The sequence below is a fragment of the Athene cunicularia genome (genome assembly GCF_003259725.1).
Source record: "Athene cunicularia isolate RWA chromosome 1 unlocalized genomic scaffold, athCun1 chr1_part1, whole genome shotgun sequence".
Taxonomy (NCBI): domain Eukaryota; kingdom Metazoa; phylum Chordata; class Aves; order Strigiformes; family Strigidae; genus Athene; species Athene cunicularia.
In genome coordinates this window covers 26,819,415-26,834,049 of record NW_020799091.1, presented here as the reverse complement: position 1 = coordinate 26,834,049, position 14,635 = coordinate 26,819,415, and the positions used below count along the sequence as shown (strand labels likewise).

The following is a 14,635-nucleotide window of genomic DNA, read 5'->3' as shown; positions in this document are numbered from 1 at the left end:
GTATATACAAAGGTATATATACAAATACCTATCTCCAATGTTGCATAAAAGGTCATTTGATCACAAATACTGAGTATAATCTAGGTGCACAGCAAAAAAATAATAAGAAAGGCAGGGAAAAAAGAGGAAAATCAAAATATTGACAAAAAATAATAGCAGTAACTAAAAATAATTAAGGAAAAGAATAGGCAGGAGAGAAAAAAAAAAACCCACAAAAATTTTAGGGTTAAGAAACAAAAATGAGAATTAAAAAAAAAATCATGAAAAGAAGCATTGCTGCTTCCCATACAGAAGTCTTTAACTGCACAGGAGAGCCAAAATTTCAAGTGACTCAAACTATCCTGCTTGGGGAAGTCCTGGATTTACAGCTCTTCCTGTTTTTTAATCCTACGCATCCTGGTCAGTTAACCATTAAAGACTATCTGAAGCCTACATAAGGCATCACAGCCATTGTTAGTCTTGACCTCATCTCAAGTGCTATGGAAAAGATGAGGACCTTAGTTTAAATGCTTGTTAGGGTCCTTCTACTTCCATCTAAAATGAATGGCCTGTGGTAAAATCTACCACTAGTGAGTACTCAAGGTTTTCACTTGGACGCCTAAAACTCAATTCAGATATCGGTAAGGAATGTGGAAAATGTATACTGCATATAAACATAATCCTTCCTCAAAAGTAAGGAAGCTGTATCATATTTTACATTCACCTGGAAAGGCATAAACCAGTTAAGAAAATTCTACATAATTCCGTATTTAAAAGTGCTCACGGAAATTCCATGAGTAAGCTTTTATCAGGGTACTTTATACTTCAGCATCAACTCAAATCAAACAGACAGGTTTGTAAACATCAGCAGAAATCTACTAGAAAAAAAACACTCAGTATACTGTGGTGCCACACAACTACAACAAAGGGTGTTTTCCCCGAAATGAATGCAGTTATTTTTCTTATTGTGGACTGTCTTCAGAAAGAACAATGTATTGAAGAAAAGACTCCTCCAAACTGAGTCTATTTTTGTTGTTGCTCTCAACATGATGGCTTGCAATTATTTAACTGCATTGTATGAAGGCTCTTCTGCTTGGGGGTTTGGTTGGGTTTTTTCTGCTGTGGAAGATTTCCCCAGGGGAAACAATAAGTACTGCATATTTTACATTGGGAAGTCTAGACTGGCAGTGAATTAACGTAAGTTGTATTCTATTAAAAACCAAAATACAATGGGAAGTCTTTAATTGCTCTTTTAGGCTTTTTTTCATTTTTATTAGCACAGTAACCAACCACTGACAATATTTCAGGGCAGGTTTCTAGAGATAGCAGAAGCACACAAATACAAAGAGTTTGGCAATCAAAATGGAAGGTATAATGTAATCAAACTGTACAAATCACAAGTACTCAAATCAAGACCAAAACTCCCTCTAACTTACACAAATGCTTGGTTCTATCCCTAATTGCTTTGTTGGAATGCACAGAAATACTGAACTCAAACATCAACATTCAGTATTAAGAAAACTAAAGCATGCAAGAAGAGCACAAGCTTGAAAAATATCTTTCAAGAAACCAGCTTTGATAACAGTTTGTCTAACATGACGGGTGGTTTTCAACAAACCAAAAAGTAAAGGGTGTGAATGATAATCATAATTATATGACAACAGGCACAAACTGGAACACCAGAGGTTCTGTCTGAACATCAGGAAACACTTTTTTATTGTGACCAAGCACTGGCACAGGTTGCCCAGAGAGGCTGTGGAGTCTCCATCCTTGGATATATTCAAAAGCCATCTGGACACCATCCTGGGAAAACAGTTCTAGGTGGCCCGGCTTGAGCAGGGCGGTTGGACCAGATGGCCTCCAGAGGTCCCTGCCAACCTCCACCTTTCTGTAATTCTGTGACATAGTAAATGGCACTTTCTTCATTTTTACTTCTTCAGATCTTACCTCTTCCTTATCATTATAGTATTCAGAACCTACCTGTTAACATTTGGGACTAAGTATGTGGCAACTGGACACAGTTGTTATAGCTACAGCATCCTAAGAGAAATTTATTGTAACAGTATTTAGTACAGTAGATTTTACTTCGATTTATACACTGCATGGTCAGGCAATTAATTGATATCAGCTTCATCACCTTGATTATTTTGTGCTTATGTGAAGCACATCCAATAAATAAGACAGTTAATAATTTGATGGATCATTATTAATAATTTCTATCAGATGGATCCCCTAAAATGACTAAGGCTGAAGCTTGGAAAAAGACAAGGGATACAACAGAAATACAGCGAATCAGGGTAGCATGAAGATGATAAGTAGGAAACACATCATCATGGTCTCTTCAACGCAAGAGCTAGCATTATTAGACAAAACAAAAACAAAACGAGCTGACTTTTCAGAGAGCATACACTTAAAACTGTGCACTTCCCTCCTAAAGAATATGTTGTGAATATAACATTTTATATCAACTTGACATATTCATGCAAGCAAAAAATCTGGTGGGGTCAATTAAATATAAAGACAGTAGCTATGGCTCAGTATGTCCACAAACAGGTGAGGAAAATATTCTACAGCACAGCTGCACAACCTGTACATTCTTCCCTAAGTATATGCTAATGGTCACTATGAAAAACAGGGTAGCAAATTAAATTATTTTTCATTTGATCCCCTACTGCCATTCCTATATATTTATCCCAAAGCTAAATTTCTGTACATAAGCAGTCCTGAACTTAGGAAAAGTAAAACAAAAACCAAGATACAGATTTAGTATCCTAATATGTCTCACTGTGACTATTTAAACTAGGTATCTATGATCTATTGTTTCTTTAATTTTGTAGGGTTTTATGATTCTCAAAGTTAAGAATCTGACTCTTAACCAAGGACAATGAAAATTCATTGTAGAGATGAGGACACAGGTTCTAGAAAAACATGACAGAACAAATTTTATATTTAGAATGCTAAGGAAAACAAAATACTTCACCTTCAGAGGCCTGCAGACACCTTCTGTGATGTGCCCAACTACTTCTTGAATATTTTCTTCCACACCTACAGTTAATGCAAACACATGCTAAGATTATGCAAATATAATTCTCTTTTCTTCAAGACTGTAAAACAAATAAACAAATGTAGGAGATACTCCTCCATAAAAAGCGTTATGAACTTCATGTTCTTTTCTCTCTAGAAGACTAGTTTACACCTCCACTGAACTTCAAATCTAGCCATTAAGAAATAGCTGCATGACAAAGCAGAGTCCTGGAGAGTCATTACCTTATGCTATGCAATTGCTTCCTAGCACAACATAGTGCCTGGGGATTTGAAGGAGAAGTAGCAAGGAGAATAAATGATCTAGCAAGAGACTGTCACCGTAAGGCTCCATATTAGCACTTCATGAAATTAAATAAGAAAAAAATAAGGCCAGTGAGATGCTCAAGGAGCAACATTACACACCATTCTGAAAGGCCTGAACTATAAATACATGTCTGTCAGCATTTGGTGCTGATGTGCTCATGGCATTGTTACAAATTAAATCACATATGTAGCTCTACACTGCTGTGTGCTGCAGCATTAGCAAACTCTTCCTCCCCAGAAGCAATTGAAACTCATCTTTCAAAGAACTATATACAAAAGAGAATATTTGCCCTATCTTATCATGGAACACAAATGAATTGTTGCATGGCAACCAGTACTGTCATAAATCAATCAAACTGAAAGCAACAGATCTTCAAACTCTCACTTCAGTAACAACTCGGAATAGATTTATGGAGAAAGCAATACTTCAATTCTAATTTAAAACTTGTCAACAGGAGTTCATCTTCAGATGGGACCCATGCAATGAACAGTAAACAAACTGACTGTAACATGTGACAGAAATCAGGTGACCTGAAGCTATATTTTGCAGATCTTATTTCATCTGAAAAAGAGATTACCTCTGAGAGTAAAAATTATAAAAGATCAGAAATCTGTGCCAATGTCTCTTTACACCAAGATACGTGAAAAGCCACATAAGCAGAAACTGAATTCAGTGTGGTAGCTGTAAGAACTTCAGCATACTAAATTGGTAAGGTAATAAAAATATATTTATATATTTTGAGTACTGATATTAAAGAATAAAGCAAGATTACAAATCACAAGATGTATGGTCTGTTATGTAATGGCAGCTCCCAGATACACCCTAACAATTTACACATTTTTTAGTAGGAACAGTCACACTTTCACTGTTCATCAATATAACAAGCACCTAGCACATATTTGCAATAGTATATCTAGACTAGATTGACTTAACAAGTTGTTGGGTATGAAAGTTTTAGCTGCAAAAATATACAAGTTCAAATATCAAAGGATATGGAATTACAATCTTGAAATATCGCATGCTTGTGCCTTTACATATGTCTTCATGTCCAATTAGAATATTCTGGATTCAGAAAACAGTAAAAAGAAATCTTCCAGCACAACAGTTATGCAACTGTTGCAAGTATGAGTACCTCACACTGACACAGAATTATGGTAGAAAACAATTCTAAGAGACCCAAAATAATTCCTAGAAAACAGTTCATTACTGAAGATATGCTTCTGGCCATCTGCCACATCACCTATCATTTTTCTCTGTATATCCTTCGACGGAGACATCTTTCCTGGACATGGTTTGGCTTCTGTTCTCCATCTGGGTTCATATAACTCCATGAAAAATGGGTTTCTACTGCATCTCTTAAACAGAATGCCTGCAATTCTCCCTTCCTTTCAAGCATGAGATCTCTGTAAGACTGGAAGGCTCCTGTTAGCAGAATACCTAAACTCCAAAGAAGAGAACCAGATGCTTTATGCTTGTCCAGTACAATGCAAAATAGTTAAATTCTTCTGAATATGTTTTCAGTGCTTAAAAATTTAATAGCATTTTTGGTCGGATTAATTTTAAACAGTTAACATTTGCAATTTTAAAACTTAGTAAATGCTATTCTTGAGCACTTGATTATGGGCTACATATTTTGTTCTCTTTGAAGTAAAAACTGGTATGGGAACATGTCTCCAAAAATGTGACATTCATGCAATTTTTCTTCCACCAGGACCTAATCCACCTCTGTCTCATCCATAGCTACACGTGGCTTTTTTTTTTTTTTTAATTTTTCTAAAGAATGGAAGCTTTTGCGTAGCTACGACTTACCACATTCTCCATAGTTCTGAAATTACACAGATTTTATAGAAGAATTTACACAGAAACCTTATCTCAGAGCAGAGATGCCTGAATTAAAATAATAAAATCAGTTCCATCTGCAAAAAGTTACTCAAATTGACATTAAAGTTAAAACTAACTTTAGACTCCCAGTTAGGTGTTTTATCTATAGTAGTTGTTTGGGCTCCCTCTATCGGGAATGGAAAAAACCCCAAATAAAGCAGATGTGATGAAGATCTCCATAAATGCCTATATTAGACCTAACTTTTGTTGGGAAGATGTGCCCTCTGGAGACACAAATCTCTGTCATTATCTGTAACTGCAAATAAACAAGATGTCCACTTTTTAAATGGCTAAGTGAGATTAACTCAATCCCTGCTGTAGCCTGTGCAACCAGACATCTGAAGACTGTACGATAGCACAAGAAATTCAACTTCAATCCCTCAGTACCATAGACACTGTACTCACTGATTAGCCACTACCAACTCAGAATCTGTATTTATATAAAGCATATAATCTAAGGGTACTTCATAAGGCTGCACTTTCAATAAATGTTTCTTGTTAAACCCAGTGGTATCTCATTAAGTACTGTTTTGTCTTACAGATCTTATCATATAACCACAACTGTCATCAAAAAAATGTCCCTAAGATGCAGAGGAATAGTTAATGGACAGCACCTTCCAGGCTTTGTTGCTTCCAGTATGAAGCTAAGAAACCCTCTTCACATTTCTTGAGAACTGTAGAACAGTGATGGCAAATCTATGCCTAGAGAGCTCAGGAAAATATATTTTTTGCTTCAGACATAAATACTGAATCTCTTGTTTATAATAGTCTCTTGGGGAAAAAGTTTTGGCCTGGTGATTTTTTTTTTTTAAATTTAAATTTTTCCCAAAAACATTTATATTCTCTGTATTTCCAAGTAGTTTACGCTGATCTGTGGCTGAAATGCTCTAAATACATCTAATTATGTGGTCATAGCATCTCAGCCTGATGTCCTGCCAGAATGCCAAGGGATTTACTAGTTAAATAAAGAGCATTGCACAAAGAGGTGAGACAATTTCAGGACAGAATGCAGCCTGGAGCAGCAGTAGCTCGGTCTACAGCAGAACCAGATACAGTAATATCCTCCATGGGGCCAGCTTTTCCTGATGGACTTCCCAGTTACAGCAGAAGCATCAGAGAGTCATCTATAAAAAACTGCCATGTCATTTTCTCCACCATAAAACAGTCATAAGGTCTGCTTTCCTGTCTCTCTGAGATAGTCAGTAAATAATAGTAAATTCACTTCTATAGTTCACTGTAACTGTAGTTAAAAACAACAACATGCCTTCAGTTTGATTTAGAAAGTTCCTAAACAGCCTCCTTGCTCATATACTGTTTATTAGGAAAGCTAATTAATACTTCCAGCAGTAAGGAAAATAAGAATGCATATTCACTTTAAATCCCAGAACAGGACTCAATTAAGATGGACAGTCTGAAGAGCTCACCAGATACAGACCATGTGGAAGTTCTTACCAGTTTGTTACAACTGAGTACACATGCTTAATTTATCAAAAAAGCCTTTGGCTGAAGCTATGGAGGCAAATCATATTACAGCTTCTACAGGATAAAGGTCTTTAAAGTACAATGTACTTAAAACAAAGCAAAGGAGATGAAGAATAAGCATGAGAATATGTAGTTTTGTTAATGAAGGAGAGCTTTAATATTAAAAAGCTTCACATATCTATGAGTGGCCTATGCTGACCTCCGCAAACCTGCAATGGTATGTTACATGCCAGAAGAAAATTCCATTTTACTTGTAGCATAGAAGGAAGAGAATTATAGGAAGAAGTAATTACATTTTTAAAAAATTACCGAACAAATGAGCAAGGCATAACGTGAATTCTAAATATATCAATAAGCAACCCTATGAAAATGTTTTCAGAGAGGTATGTATTCATATACGTTACAGACAGTTTTTGAACTCTCAACTACAGTCTAAAATTTCCCTTTATAAATTTAGTTTAAAACTATTATAAGCATGGTAAAATGAAGAGTGCATTCTGAAATACTCTTCTTCCTTAAAGGCTTTCTTCTGGCAAAATGCAACCACCAGCTATTCTGAAATTATTTCCAGGAAAATCTAAACTCAATACTCTCACAACTGAAGCCCAGCCTAAGAAATTAATCCCACTTTCTGATTCACCACAGACTTACTTTCTATCACTTCACAAATCATGTTTTAAAATCTAGTCCTACCTTGAATAGTTACAAGCTTTAACATAGTTTCTAGGTGTTCTTTTTCAGAAGCTGTAGCTTGATGCAACCAGGCCAGCATGTCCCCTACATACCTAAATAAAGACAGAAATTTCAGTGGTTTATGGTGCCAGGGATTCAAATTACCAACAGGCAAAAGAAGGATTACTTCATATATGTTCTAGCTAGTACTGTACCTCAGAGGATCGTGGGAGTGCATTTCAATAGGGCGGGGAGTACCTCCCAGACCTCCTCTAGTAAGAGCATCTATAAAGCCACGGACGACAGCACTCCTCCTAGCTGTTCCAAACTCATCCAACGTGTACCTGTTATTGAAACGTGAAAATGGGTAAAATAAAACACTTCACCTCACCACAGTTTATCAGCACAACTTTACAGTTAATAGGAGAAACCATTTTTAGAGTTCTAGAAATCTTGCATCAACGCTTGAATCAATGAAGCATTCAAAACTGTCTGATTTTCTTGACTCCTCTAAACATATACTAAAGATAACTTTTCCTTGACCCTCCCATTCCCTTACCCCACACAAATAAATAAGAAAATGAAAAATCAGCTTTTCCATTTTTGTACACATAAGCATGAATTGGATTGTTAGGCATTTGAATGGGCTGCCCAGGGAGGTGGTGGAGTCCCCATCCCTGGAGGTGTTTAAGTCAGGCTGACACAGTGCTGAGGGATATGGTGTAGTTGAGAACGGTCAATGTTAGGTTAATGGTTGGACTGGATGATCTTCAAGGTCTTTTCCAACCTACATGATTCTATGATTCTGTGAATTGACAGGTTTAGGAGTCCTGTTCACATGTGGTCCAGCTGACTGACAGAAGCAGCAACTGATTGTGCTACAATACAAGACTTTCTCCTTCTAGGCTACCACATGATTAGTAGCAAAAAAAAATTTTTCATTTGATAGTTGTTCACTGGTTTTAATCAAGTGAGTCTTAATTAGATATTTAATGGATGGACAATTACAGCCCAGAGTGTATAATTTCAAATTGCTTGCTGGTATTAGAGGAAGTACCAAGAACATACACACTTTGGAGCAGGCAAGCTACCTTCCTGTTGGAGTTGAAGCACGATAGCAAGTGAAGGATGGGAAATGAACACTGCTAGCAGCCCTGATACATCTGCTAAGGGACAGGATTTTTGCAAGCCACGGATCACTACATTTTTTTGAAAATAAATGGAATTCCAGCATTTTCAACAAAACACATAAATTACAAAGGAGAAAAAGAAAACGCACATGACAGTTTATTTTTCCAATATAACTGAAGAAATGCCAAAGAGTAAGCATGGTGTCACTTACCAATGACACCCAGCAGCTGAACAGATATAAAAATAATAAAAAGCATGTTACTCACTGACTGAAGTTAAATGAGTACTGCATTCACAATTAACAGATGTGGGAAACAAAATACAAAAGAAAATAATATACTGTTTCAAATATGTTCCAAGTCAAGTTCAATTAGATTTCTATTATGCTATAAAAAGTCCAAGGAAACCTTCAGTCTTGCTCTTTTCAATCTACATTACTAGCTGAGAGACAGGGAAAAAAGCACCCTGAAGGATCCAGAAATTTGTTTACATCATCTTCTTAATACACTGTACTTGTTAACTCAAAGAGCAAATATCTGCAGTAAAAAAAAAATGTCTAATGAAAAAAGTCTTTAATAAATTACTATTTACAAAAAAGATGCAATTAAAAGCGGGATATGCTGACTACCCACAGTCCAAGAGCAGCAGCATTGCAGTGAAAAATCTGAAGTGTTTGTAGAAACCAGCTAAGCTTCCCCCCCACCCCCCAACAAACAGCTATATAACAGATCATTAAAAATTCAGCAGCGAAACAAACCTTGTGATCTTGCTATTAGTTTTAAAACCAGCATTTAATAATGATAATTGATTTAAAAAGGAAAACTACTAATTTCCCTTTTGCTCTCAGTAGAATAGGGTATAACTATTACAAAATCCTACATCTTGAAAAATGCAGCAATAACTATTATTTACACTAGAAACACAGTATTTACTACTATGTTATTGTATGTACTCATGTCAGGGGAAGAAAACATTTGGATTCTTTTCAGCCCAGCTTCAAATTTTTAAAAACCCAGTGAAGTAATGATCACTGTGAGGAGAGGAAGGAGGTGGAGAAAAAGCTTTGAAAGGCAGAGTGGATGATGGAAGAGGAACATTGCTTTGAGCTGTGACTCCATGTATTTTCTATGAAACAGTTTTCAATCTTTCCGTTAGAACCAGGAAGTGAAAACCAAACTGAAATGTTTATTTCAGATCCCTACTGACTGCAGTTTCCATAGTGCACCCATCCACAGTGCAATCTTTCTGTCACCAAAAGTCAATATAAGAAAACAAGAATTTGTAGTTTTGCTTCTGAACTCCAGCCCTTCTCCATCTTACCTCCTCCCAATCAAATCACAATCTTTATCAGATGCAAGGGGTGTGATTTGGAAAAAAAGTCCTTAGTTCACACAGCAGTGCTTGTATCATTAAACCAAAACTTTAAAATTAATTTCTTCTGTGACATAATTTTTACATTTTGAACTCAGCAGTTTGTTATCTACTAAAGATACACAAAAATTTATTGAAGTAAACTAAATCTTGAGATTTAAAATGTAAAGTACTGCAACTTTAACAATACTGCTGTAGCAAGTAGTTAAGCATGATAACCTATGATGAGAGACATATGGCTGCATCTTCTACAGTAATGTTTACTTTTGCCTTTTTGGCAGAAGAAAAGTCCTACCTACCAAATTATACGTTTGGTAATACCACTACTGATGTTTGTGAGAGAGATGTCAGAAGAAAAACAAAGGCTCTTTTGCAAATTTGCTTTAAACTAGCCGGTTGTGGGTTTATACAGAAGATGGAGGGTTTTTCCATAAATGTTAAGAAAGTGAAACAATGACTTTATGACATTTGAAAGTAACATAATTTAACTAAATATTTATTACAGAAAATATAAACTGTATCCATAAAGAATCCTATAAAATGTTCTGAACACAGTTGCGACTGATCCTTTGCAGCTGTGAAAGAGGGCCTGGAGGAGAGAACACAAGTTCTCTGTGGACTCATGGACTCTGCAATCCCCAGCTATGGCCCAATGTACTGCAGTGTACCACATGTAATAGCTGGGAGATGGAATGACACCATCTCTCCCTCAAATTAACCAGCAGAACTGACTGAGCATGTTGGTATGTGCACTCTTTCTCATACTGACAGAATTTTTAAGATCCACTTGCACTATACATTTTCCCTGGGAATTGGTCCATGATTTACAGTGTCACGTACCCCCACCCTCATACACTTGATGCACTTAAAGAGAAGGCTAGCCTTTGAAAGACTGCCTAGTACTCTGCTGTCCTGAATGCCTGTGGCTAAAATTAATTTTCAATAGTTGCAAAACATGATGAAAGCATTTTTCAAACAACAAGACCCTAAAAAGCAAAGATGTGTAAAAAGTACCTCTTCAGGTATGGTCACCCCAATAAAAACAGTTCTTACAGTGCCACCTCGTGGTTGTCTCGACTATCATTTCGTTTATGTTAAGTTCCTTCAGCAAATTCTGACTAAATAATGAGTAGTGTATTTTTTATTTATATATATGTAAGTACCCCAACACTTTAGAGACCCATATGTAGTAGGTTTTTTTTATTATAGATTACTGTACAACTCATAATGGAAGACATTCTTATTACTAGAAGCCTTTCAGTAAGAGCTAATTAGCTTTTATCAATTTTTTACTTTGGGAATTTAAATGAGACACTGACATGCTTTGGACAGCATTATTTTCCTCAGAAATGAGAGCAGAAGAAATTCACAATTCATTTAGATTCAAATAAAAACAATCTGACGTTTTACTTTAATTAGAAACCAGTAAGTTGGAAAAAGTCCAATGACATTTACTGTACCATGATTTTTTTTTTTTTTTTTTTATCTGTCACAGGATTAAATTGCCACCATCCTTGGCACTGTAATTCATGACCATCTTTAAATTTTATAGGCTGGAAATACTCCTTTCTGTTAATTACGAATATTTACTTACTTATACAGGACAGGTCTATCCTGTAAGGCTTCCATGGCTTGAGCGAGAACAGGAGAAATATCACATGATTCTTGTGTCAAAGTCCTGCATTCATCTATAAAATATCAACACAGATAAAAGAGCATTCTTTATATTGTAATACCTTTTATGACAAGCTGTCAAACAAGAAAATGAGTTAAGAACTCAGAGGTTTTTGATTTTGAATTGAAGCCTTCACAATAGGTTACCTGGCCTAGTTTGTATTAATGTAATTAAATTCCCCCATAAGCAATACGTCAATGTAAAATGGATATCCATCACAAATTCCAACAATAATATAAATTAAAGGAAGCTTAGTATCTGTTTGCATCCACATACAAATATTAAATCATTCAATCATCAGAATTCTGTCAGGCCCTTTTTAAACTGTTTATCACATTCCAGGTAAACTGTTAAGAAAAAAGGGAGCAAGTATTACATGAAGGTGTGAGTTTGCTTTTTTGGTTTTGTTTGACTTTTTACTTTAATCATATTAACTATGTAATCTTGCATATTCCATTCAAGAATGTGGAAACCATAAACTAAATCAAATATCGGCATTAAAATTAATTTTCATTACGGTGAAACCACCATTATTTGATGTTTCAGCATCCACTGGAAAACAGCTAATGAATATAATATCACATGACACCAGCTTTTTCTCCACAAATCTTCCTGTCAATATCTTAGGAGAAAAGAGAAGTAATAAAAAGGCATCTACATTTTACACTACCAAGATGTTACGTCAAACACTGATGCTTGGATCCAGACTAAATATGCAAAAAAATAATCACCTACAATCATTCAAAAGAGCATCCTGATAAAATAAGGTTGGCTCTTTTTTTCTTTTTTAAAGGTAATAAGCCACTCCTCCCACTAAATTAGATCTTACTACCAAATTGTCAAAACCAACTTCCCTGTAACCTGAAAGAAAATGAAATACAATACACTTAACAATTTATTTAGACTACCAAACTGTAGTTGTTGTTCTCTGTGGAAAACCATCTAAAAATACAAATAAAAAAATACACTTCTACAAATAGAAACAAGATTGGTCCAAAATAGGATAGAATCTCCAATTAACTATTTGGTTCACAACAAATCTTTCACTAAGAAGGAAACCTAAAGCCTTGGTAATTAATCTTGGAAAGGTTTTTTGCTGAGTTCAATCCACATCAAGGAATTAAAGAAATCATCATAATATTCATAAAAATAAAAACATTCTTAGTCCTACTTTGAGTCCATCTGTAAAGTCGTTCGTAAGATGTCTCTTGCAGTAAAGCCATCTGTTCCATAATTTCCAAGCTACAAGACAAAAAGATTTTATTTGCAATTACTATTTTAGGTAGTACTAGCAAAGGCATGTATAAATCAAATACAACACAGCATAATTACAATTATTAAGATTTTAAAATATGTTACTATTCTTTGGGGTTTTTTATTAAATAGTCTGTAAGTCATATGAAGTAAAGAATGAGACCTTGTTGTGACTTCTACTTTTAACTAGTAAATAGTTACCTTACACGCATTTAAATAGCACTCACCCTGCTCTCTGCTGATTTGTCCGGAGGAGTATCTTGACATCATCATGAATTTGCTTTACTCTTCCCAAAGCCTTGAAAAAGTCCTAAATCAATTTAAAAAAATTAAATTAAAAAAAAACAACAAACAAACAAACAAACAAAGAGCAGTGTTTAAAACGCAGTGACTTCTCATCCAAGTATCTAGTACTCTATACTCCCCTTTTCAATTCCATATTTATGTTCTTTGCAGGTCTGTGTTCCAAGTGCTGATTTGAAAATACAAGCTCCCCTCTGCCACCTCTTGCCTTTCATTCCACCTTAAGAGTCTTAGGATTCTTTTCTTTCCCACTGCATCATGCTTTTCTTCCACCACACACACAAAAAAAAAATCATCAGCAGCAAAGCTGAGTTTTTAATGTGGCTTTTAAGTAGCATGTGTGTGTTTAACATTTATTAGTTAACACTTTGGGTAAATTTTGAGGACGTTACTATGTATTCCATCATCTCCTCTCCATTAATGTTAACAACTAAAGAGCAAACTGTAACATTATAAAGGACAATGATTACAGGTTGTATTTTTTGTTTTCATATAATGCAGTAACAATTTCCAAGAAAAATCAAACATTTGTAACAAACTAGATCAAGGTTTTCCAGGCCAGTCTTTCCCCTCTGAATATTAGTAGCAGTGAAGGAAAAAAAACCCTTAGAAGACATGGATATATGGCCAAAAAGGTTATTTTGTTACTGTTTCAGATAGCAAACAGAAACCCACCAACATTTTTAAGCACATGTCTTATTATGAAGTAATCTTTCGAACATCACGGAGGAAACTAGCTAATTCGGATATAAATAACTGTTTGTTATATTTCTTGTGACTTAAACACAGTTTGCCTCAGGAAAGCAGTTTCGTTCTGGCTCAAGCCACGTAGAACATACTCTAAGTGAAATAGGACACTGATTTAACCTACTGTCTTGCATCAACTGTGTTGAAGATCATGTTTATAAAAACCCAATTCACTCTTCCTTCAGAAAAAAAAAAAAAAAGCCAAAACAGAAGCTGACTAAAAATATTTTAAACATGCTGGTTGATTCTATCATAGGGAAAAGCACACACTATTTTACTGAAGTCTGCCATTTCAGTTACTTCTGCACGTTTTTTAGACAGATCAAAGTACCAAAAGGCCTAATCCTCATTCTACTGCAAATGAAGCACCAAATAAATGGCACAGCATTGCTGTCATTGTTCCCTGCAACATGTTGTCCTGGTTTTAGCTGGTGTAGAGTTTTTAGAAACCTGAATGTTCTTTCACAGTTAATAGTTGGTACAAAGGCATACAGCAATTACTCAAGTGCAAATCATTTAACACATTCCATTTATGCTTTTGTTAGCACTGTTTATGGTTATCTGTTCCATATCTTTCATAATGCTTTAACTGCAAACAGGATGTCTGTGGAAACCAGGTAGTATGTCTCAGTAGGTAGTCTACATTTAAGTGAAGGTTTCTATGCAACTACAATAGTAAAAATCTATTAAGTCTACTCAATTCTCTCATCATTCAGTTTGCTTTTACTGCAAAACAATGTGCATACTTATTTAAACCATAAACATATTCAAAACTTGTTTTGGAATGTGGC

The 14,635-nt window shown here is 35.3% G+C and overlaps 1 protein-coding gene across 3 annotated transcripts in view; it reads right to left on the bottom strand.

Annotated features, from left to right (window-relative positions):
* The window catches only part of COG6 (component of oligomeric golgi complex 6), a 73,595-nt gene that overhangs the window by 25,970 nt on the left and 32,990 nt on the right, over positions 1 to 14,635 (bottom strand). For all 3 annotated transcript variants that reach the window (XM_026859541.1, XM_026859549.1, XM_026859557.1), the window contains 6 exons: positions 13,022 to 13,104; positions 12,712 to 12,782; positions 11,460 to 11,553; positions 7,579 to 7,707; positions 7,385 to 7,476; positions 2,960 to 3,024 (listed from right to left, as the gene is read on the bottom strand). In XM_026859541.1, the coding sequence (XP_026715342.1) occupies positions 2,960 to 3,024; positions 7,385 to 7,476; positions 7,579 to 7,707; positions 11,460 to 11,553; positions 12,712 to 12,782; positions 13,022 to 13,104 (534 nt within the window). The remainder of the gene's footprint in view (positions 1 to 2,959; positions 3,025 to 7,384; positions 7,477 to 7,578; positions 7,708 to 11,459; positions 11,554 to 12,711; positions 12,783 to 13,021; positions 13,105 to 14,635) is intronic.